Source organism: Callospermophilus lateralis, chromosome 2 (genome assembly GCF_048772815.1).
Source record: "Callospermophilus lateralis isolate mCalLat2 chromosome 2, mCalLat2.hap1, whole genome shotgun sequence".
Lineage (NCBI taxonomy): Eukaryota > Metazoa > Chordata > Mammalia > Rodentia > Sciuridae > Callospermophilus > Callospermophilus lateralis.
This window is the reverse complement of record NC_135306.1, coordinates 192757095-192771921: the sequence shown is the minus strand read 5'-3', so window position 1 is coordinate 192771921 and position 14827 is coordinate 192757095. Positions and strand designations below refer to the sequence as shown.

The 14827-nt window shown below is 37.8% G+C and overlaps 1 protein-coding gene and 1 non-coding gene across 5 annotated transcripts in view; one reads left to right on the top strand and one right to left on the bottom strand.

Annotated features, from left to right (window-relative positions):
* The window catches only part of Fnbp4 (formin binding protein 4), a 40153-nt gene that overhangs the window by 12632 nt on the left and 12694 nt on the right, over positions 1 to 14827 (top strand). For 2 of the 4 annotated variants that reach the window (XM_076847231.2, XM_076847232.2), the window contains exons 8-12: positions 15 to 225; positions 5806 to 5930; positions 8311 to 8415; positions 11695 to 11828; positions 12797 to 12984. In XM_076847231.2, coding sequence (XP_076703346.2) covers positions 15 to 225; positions 5806 to 5930; positions 8311 to 8415; positions 11695 to 11828; positions 12797 to 12984 — 763 coding nt within the window. Of the gene's footprint in view, positions 1 to 14; positions 226 to 5805; positions 5931 to 8310; positions 8416 to 11694; positions 12985 to 14827 lie in introns of those variants that run through there. The other 2 variants (XR_013090427.1, XM_076847233.2) reach the window with 2 other exon arrangements.
* LOC143393161 (U6 spliceosomal RNA) lies at positions 825 to 934 on the bottom strand. Its single transcript, XR_013090481.1, has one exon. It is a non-coding gene; the product is annotated as a U6 spliceosomal RNA (small nuclear RNA).

Genomic DNA, 14827 nt, shown 5'->3' with positions numbered 1-14827 from the left:
CATACACTTTGTAGGCAGAATTACGAGCCTTGGAGGAAGGAGATGGTAGTGTGTCAGGGTCTAGTCCACGTTCTGATATCAGCCAGCCAGCATCTCAGGATGGAATGCGTAGACTTATGTCTAAAAGAGGAAAATGGAAGATGTTTGTTCGCGCTACCAGTCCAGAATCTACCAGCCGGAGTTCTAGCAAAACTGGACGAGAGACTCCAGAAAACGGAGAAAATGGTAATTTATGCTTCATGTTCAACTTTATTTATTTTATTAATTGTTTTTGTGGTGTTGGGAATCAAACCCAGGGCATGTGCACATAAGACATACACTCTATTACTGAGCTATATCCCCGCCCACATTAGACTTCACAATTTAACAGTTTTGAGGGGAATCCCCTTCCTCTTTAGCCAAAAAATGGAGATTTTTTGTTGTTGTTGCAAGCACTCTACTAACTGAGCTATATCCCCAGCCCGTGAGATAGCATTTTTTTATGCTTTAGTGAAAGTGCTGGGAAGTAATCTCCTTCCATGTCTCATTAAGAATCTGAGGCTGTCATCCATTGAGTGGGAGTTACTTCTCCCTCAAAAGCATAAAATAAGGCTGACCCCCCCCCCTTTTTTTTTATTGGTTGCCATAAAAATTGGAGGCCCTAGGTTCTCCTTTGCTTACTCTTTCTAGTTGGTAAGCAAGGAAGATAGGACTACCTCTTGCCCAGCCTGTGTGCAGTTAGGTAGATAGTTTGATCCTGTCATTAGGAAGTTATCTTTATTCCAAGTAGGGTGGAAGAAGTTCTACTACATTTTTCCATGCTGATAGAGAGTTTTGAATAAGGTTAATTTTTTTTTCTTTTCTTTACCAATTTGCATGTCATCCTTGTACAAGGGCCATGCTAACCTTCTCTGTATTGTTCCAATTTTAGTATATGTGCAGCTGAAGTTAGCACAAGTTAATGTTTTAATTCCATTTGACCCATAATTCTGCAGTACAAATTTAGTGGTATGATCTGAACACCAAACTTTTTCAGTACTTTTATAGATCATAGTTAAAAAAAATTAAAACACTGATGCCCAACACAATGGCATACTACTGTAATCCCCATGGCTTGGGAAGCTGAGGCAAGAGGATCACAAGTTCAAGGCCAGCACTAGCAACTTAGGCCCTGAGGAACTTAGCAAAACCCTGTCTTAAAATATAAAAGAACTGGTGATATTGCTCAGTGTTTAATCGCCGGTGATAACAAATGTGGACATTCTTATTTGACCTTTTTTTTTTTTTTTGCTAGTCATCAGTATAAAAGAACATGAAGTAAATTCTAAATAATTTCCTTTATTCTCATCCCCTATCCTGCGATACAGTTTATTTTATGTACATATTTCTTTTTAGACCTTTTCCTCTTTCTTTATATACACAGTCATAGTTGTGTATGTATGAATATGTTCTTGTTTGCATATGTACATTTCACCATATATGAGACTATGTCATATAGATTTTTAGGCAATACTTGTTTCACTTAAGGTCTTAAAAACCATTGTTTTTAACCACCGAGTGCTATAGTTGTGTTCACAAATTTTCCTTTATCTGTATTTGTGTCAATGTTTTACCTTTTTTTGGTGGGGGGGGTAGATGGACACAACACTTTTATTTTATTTATTTATTTTTATGTGGTGCTGAGAGTCAAACCCAATGCCTCACATTGGGTTTAGCTCAGTGCTATACCACTGAGCACAATCCCAGCCTCCATATTTTTTTCTTTTTAATGTTTTTTTTTTTTTTAAGAGAGAGAGAATTTTTAATATTTATTTTTTAATTTTCAGCGGACACAACATCTTTGTTTGTATGTGGTGCTGAGGATCGAACCCGGGCCGCACGCATGCCAGGCAAGCATGCTACCTCTTGAGCCACATCCCCAGCCCGCGTATTTTTTTCTTAAAAAAATAATTCTGGGCCAAATGTGGTGGTGCATACCTGTAATACCAGATACAGGGAAGTGGGACTAAAGTAGGAGGATTGAAAGTTTTAGCCAAACTGGGCAACTTAGCAAGACCCTGTCTCAAAATAAAAAATAAGCCAGGTGTGGTGGCAGGAAAATCGTGAGTTCAAAGCTAACCTCAGCAAAAGTGAGGCACTAAACCACTGGTTGAGACCCTATCTCTAAATAAAATATAAAATAGGGCTATGGGATGTGGCTCAGTGGTTGAGTGCCCCTGAGTTATCCCTGGTACCCCCAGAAAATAAAAAGGACTAGGGTTGTAGCTCAGAGACAGAGCCCATGCATAGCATATTCAAAGCTTTGTGCGATCTTGAGCACTGCTAAAGAATAATGGCATATTTGTATTGTCAAAAATCCCTACAGGCTATTCAAATAACCATCAAAGGTAAAATTATGAGCCAGGTGTTGTGGTGCATGCCTGTAGTAATGTGGCTCTGGGGGCTGAGGCAGGAGAATCAACTACAAAGCTAGTCTTAGCAGTAGCAAGGAGCTAAGCAACTCAGTGAGATCATGTCTCTAAATAAATAAAATATAGAATAGGCTGGTGATGTGGCTCAGTGGTTGAGTGCCCCTGAGTTCAATCCTCAGTACCCCCAAGAAAAAGGTAGAAGGGGAAATTTTGTATTTTTAGAGTGGAATACTAAACAGCAATGAAAAATGAACCATGTAGTTCATTCTTTTTAGCAACACTGATTCAACTTAAAAATAATTTGAACCAAAAAAAAAAAAAAAAACACAGAATAATGCAAATGTTGATATTTTGTGTATAAAGTCAGAAAATAAGGAAAAAAAGGTTTTTCTTAAATATTTGTTTATGATGAAATTAAAGAAGGTAACAACTGGATACCATCAGGGTAGAGGTTATGTTGTTCATGGAGGTGATAGACATAGGGAGCTTCAGCGGTGCTAGCAGTGTTCTATTAAGCTGGGTTGTAGTTACTTGAGTGTTGTTCGGTAGTACTGGGGATCAAAGTTATTGATTGAATGATTGATTGATTGCATGGCAGAGATTGAACTCAGGGGCACTCAACCACTGAGCCACATCCCCAGTCCTATTTTGTATTTTGTTTAGAAACAGGGTCTCACTGAGTTGCTTAGTGCCTCGCTCCTGCTGAGGCTGGCTTTGAACTGGCGATCCTTCTATCTTCGCCTTCTTAGCTGCTGGGATTACAGGCATGTACCACCGCACCCAGCAAAACCTTTTTTTTTTTTTTTTTTTTTTTTTTTTTTTGTGGTGGTAGTTATTGAACCCAGGGCCTTGTGCATGCAAAGCAAGTACTCTACCAATTGAGCTATATCCCCAGCCCTAAAATCATTTATTTTTGAGATAGGGTCTCATAAGTTGCCCAGGCTGTACTTGAATGTACAATTCTCCTGCTTCAGACTCCTGAGTGGCTTTATGCCTGGTCTTGCCCGCTTTATTTATTTTATTTGTTTATTTATTTATTTATTTTTTAGTTATAGTTGGGCACAATACTTTATTTTATTTGTTATTTTTTATGTGGTACTGAGGATTGAACCCAGCATCTCACTCGTATGCTACGTGAGCACTCTACTGCTGAGCCACAACCCCAGCCCCTTGTTCTTTAAATTGTATGTATTATACACATTTACTAAGGGCTTTCACAGTAAGCATTCTAGTATATTTTAGTGTCACTACAACATAGATAGTTGTGTATTGCTAGGTCAAGGCATGTGTCCATTTTAATGCAATAGATCCGGCCTAACTGCCCTCAGAAACATTCCAGTCTTATAGTGGTGCCTAGAATTGTTCAATTCTTGTACCTGCCACTAGATGTAAGATTTCTAAAATGTGATTGTGTTATAAGTTAATAAGCGGGACTAGTAGAAAGGTTTTGTTTTGATTTGAAAATGTAACTGGGCACAGTGGTGTACCACTGTACCTGGCATGTGTTAGTCTCTTAAAAAGCTATTCAAAATGATGAGTTTTTTTGTTATTTGTCTTTGTTTTTGTTTGATTGAACCTTGCAGTGCTTTACAACTGAACTACATTCCCAGCCTTTTTTGAAATTTTGTGTTTTGAAGCAAGGTCTTCATAAGTTGCTGAGGCTGGGTTTGAATTTGCGATCTTCCTGTCTCAGGCTTTGGATTTGCTGGGATTATAGACACATATATCCACAGATCTTCCCTGTGTTAAATATTTTTAAAAATTACAAAGCTTAGTTAGAAAGAAAAATACCCAAGAGGAGCCAAATGTTAAGTTTTAAAGCTGTTTTCTTTTTTGGTAGTACATTTATTTTCATTTTGAGACAGGGTCTCATAAGTTGCCCGGGCTGCACTTGAACTGGTGATTCTCCTCCCTCGGTCCCCTGAGTAGTTTTATGCCTAGCTTTATTCTTTTTTTTTTTTTTGAGAGAGGGGGGGACAGAGAGAATTTTAATATTTATTTTTTTTTTAGTTTTCGGCGGACACAACATCTTTGTACGTGGCTGAGGATTGAACCCGGGCCGCACACATGCCAGAGCGCACTACCGCTTGAGCCACATCCCCAGCCCAGGCCCTAAGCAGTTTTTGAGATCTTATCTCAAAATTAAAGGGGCTGGAGATACAGCCCAGTGTTAAATTGCCCCTGGGTTAAATTAAATCCCCAGTACCCAAAAAGTAAAATATTATATGTATGGATATAGATTTGTGGGTACAGATGTTACAAAGCAAAGATAAGAGAATTCGTATTTTCTACTTCATTTAAGTTGGTGGTAAATCTGTTCTGTTTTGAAGATTTTCTGCTTTCAACAGACACAACACCAACCAGAATAGGCGGGTCCAATAGGTCTTCTATAGGAGTTGGTTTGCTTTTCAGTGTGTTTTTGTTTTTGTTTGTTCTTACATTGACATAATCTTTTTTTTTTTTTTTATAAGTCACTGGTGGCCATTTTCTTTTTTTTTTTTTTTTTTTAATATTTATTTATTTATTTATTTATTTTTAGTTCTCGGCAGACACAACATCTTCGTTGGTATGTGGTGCTGAGGATCGAACCCGGGCCTCACGCATGCCAGGCGAGCACGCTACTGCTTGAGCCACATCCCCAGCCCCAGACACAATCTTACTATATTGCCTAGACTGTCTGAAACTCAAACTCAAGTGATTTTCCTGCCTTAGCCTCCCAAGTAACTGTGGGACTAGGTGGACACCCCTGCTCCTGACTAATTTATCTACAGGTCTTAAGTGGCTCAGGAAGGAAAATGAGTGGTTGACAATTAATTTGCTTTAGGGGGCTGGGGTTGTGGGTCAGTGGTAGGGCACTTGCCTTGCATGTGTGAGGCACTGGGTTCAATTTTCAGCACCACATAAAAATAAAATGTTGTGTCCACCGAAAACTGAAAAATAAATATTATAAATAAATAAATAAATAAAATAAGATATTGTATCCACTGAAAACTAAAAAAAAACATAAAAATTTTTTTCTGCTTTAATTTTGAAAGCTTCTCCCTGCCCTACCCAAGTTGGTAAAGAATTCTTATGTATCCCAGGTTTGTTATTCATCTTTTGTAAGCAATAGAGTACTGAAAGAAAATATTAGAAAAGATAGGTAAGGAGAAAGGGAAAGAAGAAACTATAGGCTAATGTGGTAGAACACATTTTATTCATAGACACATTTTAAGAAAAGATAAAGTTTTGGCTTCATAGAGGTAGTAGGTTATATAAAGATAGTGACAAATTATCGGAATTTCAACAAGTAAGGAAAATGAGCAAAGAACAGAAAATCGATTCTTTGAGTTATTTCTCTACAGGGAGAAGTAAATGTGTTATGGTGTTCTTTGGCGTTGGTTCTTTTGGTTTAATTTCATGTTTTCTTTTTTAGTAGTTGGTGCTGAAAATTCAGAAAAAATAGATGAAAATTCAGACAAAGAGATAGAAATGGAAGACTCCTCAGAGAAAATAAAAGTACAAACCACACCTAAAGTAGAAGAAGAACAAGATTTGAAAGTAGGTATATTTCTTAACGTAATTTAACAAATTTTTTTTTTAAGTCAATGATTAAACTGCTTTGTATTATCAAGTAACAAAACTTTACTGTCGCTAAACCTAAATTTTTCACTTTATTTGGTTAAAAAGTCATAAGGCTATAAGGAATTACAGGATTGGTGTGGTGCCGAGAACTTGTCTGAAAATTCAAAGCGCTTAATTAGTTTGTAGCTAATCCTTCTATGAAAAGAAGTAGCAGCTTATCAGTGTTGGCTTCTCAGTAGTTCTCAGGATTAGGGATGTAGCTTAGTGGTACAGTGCTTGCCTAGCATGTTGAAGGTGCTAAGTTTCACTCCCAATACTGAAAAAAAAATGTCTATATGTGTATATGTGTGTCTTTGGAAGTTCTTTTTTTTTTTTTAGCTTTGGGTGGAAACAATGTCTTATATTTATGTCGTGCTGAGGATCGAACCCAGTGCCTCATGCATGCTAGGCGAGTACCTTACCACTGAGCTACAACCCCAGCCCCTCTTTGGAAGTTCTTAAAAGACTAAATGTCAAATTTAATTTATGCACGAAAGACTTGTCTTTAAACAAAGGCACATTTGCTTCTAATTGCATTTCTAGCATAATTTCTTGAGGAAAATTGAATCAGGTAAGTATTGTCATCCCTCAGTATTAATGGGGAATTGGTAAATGCTATGCAGTTAGTTGGACTGTATTGTTTAGGGAATGATGACAAGAAAAGGAAGTCTGTGTGGTATACGGAGCAAATTATTTTTCACATAGTCGATCTATAATTGGTTGAATATAGATATGGAGGGCCCACTATATTGGTGCACTTAAAAAGTGTAGTGTGTTGGAAAAACCATTTAGTGTATTCTTTTGTCTTTTTATAAAGAGTTTAATCACCAGTTAGTGTTCAACCATGTAGAAGATGTATAAGAGTTTATTTGAGAGGTTAGGGTTGCAGCTCAGTGGTAGATCACTTGCCTAGCATGTGTGAGGCCATGGGTTCAATTCTCAACACCACACATAAATAAATGAATGAATGAATGAACAACTAATAAATTTTGGGGGAGTACTGGGGGTTGAACTTGGGCACTCAGCAGCCCTATTTTTTAATATTTTATTTAGAGACAGTGTCTCACAGAGTTGCTTAGTGTCTTGCCATTTCTGAGACCGGCTTTGCATTCGCAATCCTCCTGCCTCAGCCTCTATTTAAGGTTTTATCCTGTGGCTAGTATAAGCAGTTAGTAATGAATAAATGAAAATTTGAATAATAGAATTATATCATTCGGTATCTTTTTCTTAGATTTCTTGATATAAATAACAAAAATTATGTGTTTACATCTATTACATATTTATATGTATTATAGTGCAATGTTATGTTAAATGTATACAGTGTGATGAGATTACCACAAAGCAACTAAGTAACCTACCCATTACCTCACGGGTTTCTCTTTTTATTTTTTTTAAAGAATTTACCATTTATTTAAATAGTTGTTAATGTGGTGCTGAGGATCAAATCCAGGGCCTCACTCATCTTAGGCAAGGACTCTACCACTGAGCCATAACCCCAGCATAGGTTTCTTTCTTTATTTAAAACAATTTTTTGTTGTTGTTGTAGATGAACACATACCTTTATTTTATTTATTTATTTTTATGTGGTGCTGAGGATCGAACTCAGTGCCTCACACATGCTGGGCAAGTGCTCTACCACCAAGCTACAACCCCAGCCCCGAGGTTTCTTTATTTTTGAGGGTTGAGTGGTAAGAACATTTTAGATTCTCTCAACAAATTTCAATTAAATAATAACAGGTTTCTGTTGTTTTTGTTTTATCTTTTGAGTTGCTTAGGCCTCAAACTTGTGATCCTTCTACCTTAGCCTCCTGAGGCACTGGGATTATGGTTATGCACCACTGCACCTGCCTAATAATACAGTATTAACTGTACTCACCATGCTATATTATTAGATTCCCAGAACTGATTTATACCTAAAAGTTTATATTCTTTGACCAATATCTCCATTTCCCTGTTGCTTCAGCCTCTGATAACCACAATTCTAATTCTTTCTATGATTTCATCTGTTATTAAGATTAGGATCTATTTTCAACTATTGAATTCCTTATTGTATTAGTATGTATTATGAAGTGTGAGTAGATTAGTATTTGATTTCTATAGACCTGTCATTTATAATATAACTGTTAATATGATTTTTTTACTATAAATTAGAATTTTATCTTCTGTACAACTAGAAGCTGCTATTCAAAGATTAGGGATATAGCTTAGTGGTACACATTATCGGAATTTCTTTAACAAGTAAGGAAATAAGATTTCACATGATAAAAGAAATAATGCTGATTCTATTTTTTTTTCCCCTTTCCTTCCTGCATTGCAGTTTCAAATTGGAGAACTGGCAAATACCCTGACAAGTAAATTTGAATTCCTAGGCATTAATAGACAGTCCATCTCCAACTTTCACATGCTGCTCTTACAGACTGAGGTAATTTCAATGTTTTTGGTTTCAACAGTGTTTGAATGATAATTCTATATTAGGAATCTCTCTAGTTTTCTTTTAAATCCTAAAGGGCTTTTTTTTTTTAATATTTATTTTTTAGTTGAAGGTGGACACAATATCTTTATTTTATTTTTATGTAGTGCTGAGGATCGAGCCCAGTGCCTCACGTATGCCAGGTGAGTGCTCTACCGCTTGAGCCACATTCCCCAGCCCCTAAAGGGATTTTGTTGATTTTTTTTTTTTTTTAATGGCTTCTGGCCATGAATGGTGGCACATGTGGCTTAGGAGGCTGAGAGAGAATTCAAAGTCAAAGCTAGCCTTAGAAACCGCAAGGCACTAAGCAACTCAGTGAGACCCTATCTCTAAATAAAATACAAAATAGGGCTGGTGATATGGCTCACTGGTCGAGTACCCCTTAGTTCTGTCCTCAGTCCTCAGTACCAAAGAAAAAACAAAAAACAGCTTCTGCTTTTTAAAAGTTAATATGTGCACTATAGGAAACAAAATCAAAAGCAAAGAACAAAGTCATCCAGTCACAAGGAGCTTAGTTGATCATGTAGTATAAGATCCTGCTTATACAGCATTCCATTTGGTGTGATTTGAGATTGTAGTGGTTTTGTGCTTTTCCACACATCATAAATATTAACCAGTTGAAAATCCCAAAGCTCCATGAGTTTTTTGATAACCAAGAATTCACTGTAATCCTGTGTAATTCCTAAATTTTAGTGTCTTGTTGTTGTTGTTATTGCTTTTTTTCCTGTGGTGGTAGGGAGTAAACCCAGGGCCTGTGCATGTTGTACCATTGAGCTACTTCCCAAACCTTAAATTCACAGTTTAACCTTGATTTGTATTCATCAACCCAGGAAATAAACTATTTCTAGGCAAAAATGTAATTATAGGGTCTAGGGTTGTGTCTCAGTGGTAGAGCATTCACCTAGCACACATGAGGCACTGGGTTGGATCCTCAGCACCATATAAAAATGAAATAAATATTGTGTCCACCTACAACTAAAAAATAAACATTTTTTTTAAAAAAAAAGTAATTAAAATGTGAATACTAAGAGTTTGTTCATAATTATGATACTTGGAGCACCATCAGTGGGCATATGCTTTTTGTTTGGTACCAGGGATAGAACCCAGGTGTGCTTTACCAATGAACCACATCCTCAGCACTTTGGTACTAAGGAGTGTGAACCTAGGGGCATCTTCACCACTGAGCCACATCCCCAGCTCCCACTTTTTTTAAAACTTTTTTTTTAGTTGTTGATAGACCTTTTTTTATTTATATGCGGTACTTAAAATCGAACCCAGTGCCTTACACGTGCCAGGCAAGTGCGCTAAGGTTGTGCCCCAGCCCCCCCAGCTCTCACTAAATCTCACTAAAAAGATTTTTCCAGCAAATAAAAATTATATTTATAATGGTTAGATGGGGCCTTAGTTTTTTTTGTGTTGGGGGGGGTAATTTTTTTATGTGATGCTAAGAATCCAACCCAGTGCCTCACATGTCCTAGGGAAGCACTCTGCCACTGAGCTATAGCCCCAACTCTAAGTCCATATTAAAAGTACTTTATAAAAAACTGGGAATGTGACTCAGTAGTAGAGTGCTTGCCTGTCATATTGAGGTCCTGGGTTCGATTCCCAGTACTGCAGAAAAAAAGAAAGTACTTCATAATCATTAAAGCATGTAAATCTTTCAAAATAAAAATTGAGTCATATTTGTTACCTGCTTACTTTTCATGATGGTAGGGTAAGATTAGGGAAGGAATTCCTAAGGAAACTGACTGATTTTCTTAAGCCTGAATCTGTTTTGCTCTGCTCCGCTCTGCTCTTTCCTTTCCTGTCTCCTCACTTATCTTCTTTCTTCTTCTCTTCCCCTTCCTTCCCTGACTTCTGTCTCTGGTCTCCCCCAGCCAATAACTGAACCTTTAATTTTGATTACCAAGTTACATCAAATTGAAAGAATCATCTATTAAGGTGGGTGGGAGTTAACGTGCTGGGGCTCGAGTTGTGGCTCAGTAGAGCACTTGCCTAGCACATGTGAGGCACTGGGTTTGATTCTTAGCATCATATAAAGAAAAAAACCAATAAAACAAATAAAATAAAGTTAAAACAATTTTTAAAAAGAAAAGTTAATGTGCTGGGCATGGTGGTGCTTGAGCAGATGAGGCAGGAGGATTATAAGTTCCAGAGTAGCTTGGGCAATTTAGTGAGTTCTGTCTCAAATAAAATGGGATAGGGATTTAGCTGAGATGTACAGCATCCCTGGGTTCATCCCCAAATCACAAAAATAAAATAAAAATTCAAATCATTGGGATAATCAATCTTAATAAAATCCAGAGAGGAAGACAGAACTACTCATTTTCAAAGATAGTAAAAAGTTAGCAGTATAAAAATAAACTAGAGGGGGCTGGGATTGCGGCTCAGCGATAGAACACTCGCCTAGCACGGGCAGGACCCGGGTTCGATCCTCAGCACCACATAAAAATAAAGATATTGTGTTGTGTCTATCTATACCTAAAAAATCAATTTAAAAAATTCTTAATAAATAAAAAATAATCCAGAGGGGTCGGGGTTGTGACTCAGTGGTAGAGTGCCTGGCATGCATGAGGCATTGGGTTCAATCCCCGGCACCACATAAAAATAAGCAAATACAATAAAGGTTTTAAAAAACAAATGGGGCTGGGGATATAGTTCATTTGGTAGAGTGCTTGCTTCACATGCATGAGGCCCTGGGTTCAATTCCCAGCACCACAAAAATAGAAAAGGAAAAAAAATGAACTTAAAAAAAAAATTAGAAGGGCTGGGGTTGTGACGCAGCAGTAGAGTGCTCACCTAGAACTTGTGAGGCCCTGGGTTCGATCCTCTGCACCACATAAAAATAAATGAGTGAATAAATAAATGAATAAAATGTATTGTTCTCAACTACAACTAAAAAATATTTTTTAAAAATAGAATCAGGTCCCTTTTTTTTTTTTCCAGAACACTACAATGCAAATAAGAGGATCACAAGTTTGATACCAAATCGGACAACTTAGACCTTGTCTCAAAACGGGGGTAGGGGGTGTCTTAAGGATGTAGCTCAGTGATAAAGTTCCCCTATGTTTGATTCCTAGTATGACAAAAACAACAAAAGATGGGATTTCGCATTTTCTTTGGTCTGGAGTGTAGCAATACTGTCTCAGAGTAGAATATTTATGTTCCTTTTACCTCTGTCTCCTGACATCATAATAAATGTTTGTTTTTTTTTTTCTCCATTGATTCTAGACTCGAATTGCAGACTGGCGGGAAGGGGCTCTTAATGGAAACTACCTTAAACGAAAACTTCAGGATGCAGCAGAACAACTAAAACAGTATGAAATAAACGCCACTCCTAAAGGCTGGTCCTGCCACTGGGACAGGTACGCACTCTTCTCCCCTTTTCACCTTTCACCTTTGACATCTCAGACATGATTTGTGATCACCACCACCTGACGACATGACAGCCTGTCTGGAGACTGAAAGCAGCTGCAGTTAGCGATGCTGGGCAGGCAAAGCATCGCAAGCAGAGTCTGGGCCAGCCACACATTGGAGAAACAAAAAGCAATGTTTAAAGTGTTCCATGTAACGGATTTTTTCCCAAGATTGGACAAAGCCGGTTTTTACTCCAGAGTGTTGCACGGAGTAGGGCGGGCTTGGGGGTTAAGCGCATGCGAGAGCTCTGTGCGCTTTACAGGACCTCTGGAAGCAACTACTCCTGATTAACCTCGGTGAAGTTAAGGAAAACTTCGTGGCTGAAGATGTGAATGAAGAACAAGATTACTATCCTCTGCCAGCAGGTCAGATGAAAACATTTCTTTTTATATTTGGCTTTTCTTGATTTTTTTTTTTCATTATTTGAAATCTTTGCTCTTTTATTTTTCAGCTCCCAGATCCTCTCCCTCTCTTTAGCTTTCACTGTGTTTGATATCAAGAATATGAAATGTGAATTCCACGGTCCAAGAGGGGAAGAGTCACCTTTCACAAACTTCGTTGTTCTCTTCTTTGGAAGGGAAATTAGTGTTCTAGGCGATTGAGTCCCTTCATTAATGAAACTTGGAACCCTGTTATGTATTGGCAAAAAACAAAAAAAGATGTTTTCTAAGTCATCTGTTGGAGTGAGAGGGCTCAGGGCTGTATTCACAGAGCTGCTGGCAGTGCAAAAAGCTTTGAATTATCCTTGGTTCTCCATCCTCAGTTGTCAAAGCTCTTTGTTGCCTTTGTGAATAGCAGTCCATAAGAAGAGGTTCGTCCCGGTGAGAGCAGACTGCTGTCCTGGGACAGGACCAAATGAATGTGTCTTTGTAGGAGAATGGATTTTAAAACATGTGTTTTCTTTCTTGTGATTTAGGGATCATAGACGATATTTCTATGTAAACGAACAGTCGGGCGAGTCTCAGTGGGAGTTCCCAGATGGTGAGGAGGAGGAGGAAGAAAGCCAAGCACAAGAAAATAGAGACGAGACTCTTCCTAAACCAGCCTTGAAAGACAAAACTGGCACTGATTCAAATTCTACAGAATCCTCTGAGAATTCAGCAGGTGGGCTAATTTACTCTATACTACTTGGACACATGATTTTAGACAAAAAGACAAATATTATAAAGGAAATTAATTTGTACCATAATAACATCGCAAATTGAAAAAAAAAAGTGAAAATTATATTTAAATAATGCATGTATTATACTGAAAGAAATCACACCGCACCACCAGGTGCGGTGGCACACACCTGAAATCCCAGTGGCTCAGGAGGTTGAGGCAAGAGGATCTCAAGTTCAGAGCCAGCCTCAGCAACTTATTGAGGTCCTAAAGCATCTCAGCAAGACCCTGTCTCTAAATAAAATACAAAAAGGTCTGAGCCAGGTGTGGTGGCACATGCTTTTAATCCTAGTGGCTGGGGAGGCTGGGAAAGGATTATAAGTTCAAAATTAACCTCAGCAATTTAGCAAGGCCCTAAGCAACTCATTGATACCCTGTCTCAAAATAAAAATATAAAAGAGGGCTGGGATGTGGTTCCATGATTAAGCACTCCTAGGTTCAATCACTCCTAGGTTCAATCACTCCTAGGTTCAATCCCTTGTACCAAGAAAAGAAATTAAGGCAGTGACTAGTTGCAGATGAGAATACTATATATTAGATGCCCCAAAATGAAAAAATGAACTATTATAATTGAATTTTAAAAGATCCCACATATCAAATATGACATGTTATCCCATCAATTACTTAAGTACAGTTTCATTTACCTGTTAAATAACAATATTTTAAAAAATTTTCCTATAATCATTCTGTCATACCCCAGAGAAAGCTGTGCTTCTCCAAAAACAGGAATGGTAATGACAAGGAACTAGATAATTAAACTGTCAATGTCTGTGTAGTATGGTAATATGAGATTTGTTCTACATTCCAACAGATCACCTAGTCTATATTGATTTTGCAACTCATTTCTCAACTCCAATAGTCTTATTAGGTATCATTGGTACAAATCAAAATGGTGGGAAGAAATGCTATGAAACTAGTACTGTATTAGAATCAGAAAAGCAAAATTTTTGATAATGAAAAAGTGCAAACCATATTCTAAACAATCAAATAGGATGACTCTTCCCATTAAAGGTACCTTCCCAGAAGTTTGGTTAGTGATATATATATACTTTTCCCCCCCAGTGCTGGGGATTGCACCCAGGGCTCTCTGCACAAGCTAGGTAAGCGCTCTAATACTAAGCTGTAACCCCAGCCCTTATACTTCTTTTCTTCTTAATAAGTAGATTTTCATAGTTCCTCAGTTAGTCTGCAGCTCTAATTTGCTGTTTTGTTTTGTTTTTTTAAAGAAAGAGTGTGGGAGAGAGAGAATTTTTTAATATTTATTTTTTTAGTTTTTGGCGTACACAACATCTTTGTATGTGGTGCTAAGGATCGAACCCGGGCTGCACGCATGCCAGGCAAGCGCGCTACCGCTTGAGCTACATCCCCAGTCCCCTAATTTGCTGTTTTTTAAAAAAGTATTTTTATTATAGATGAACACAATACCATTTTTTTAATTATTTATTTTTTTATATGGTGCTGAGGATCAAACCCAGTGCCTCACACGTAGATCTACCACTAAGCAATGACCCTCAGCCCCTCTAATTAGCTCTTAAGAAGAGCTATAATTTTTGTTTTTTCGTACCAGGGATTGAACCCCGGGGACATTTAACCACTGAGCCACATTCGCAGCCCTTTTTTCTATTTTATTTAGAGATAGGGTCTTCACTGAGTTGCTTGGTGCCTTGCTTTTGCTCAGGCTGGCTTTGAACTCCTGATCTCCTGCCTCAGCTTCCTGAGCCACTAGAATTACAGGTGCACACCACCGTGCCCAGCTCAAGAGCTATGAATTTGATTGGTACTTTAC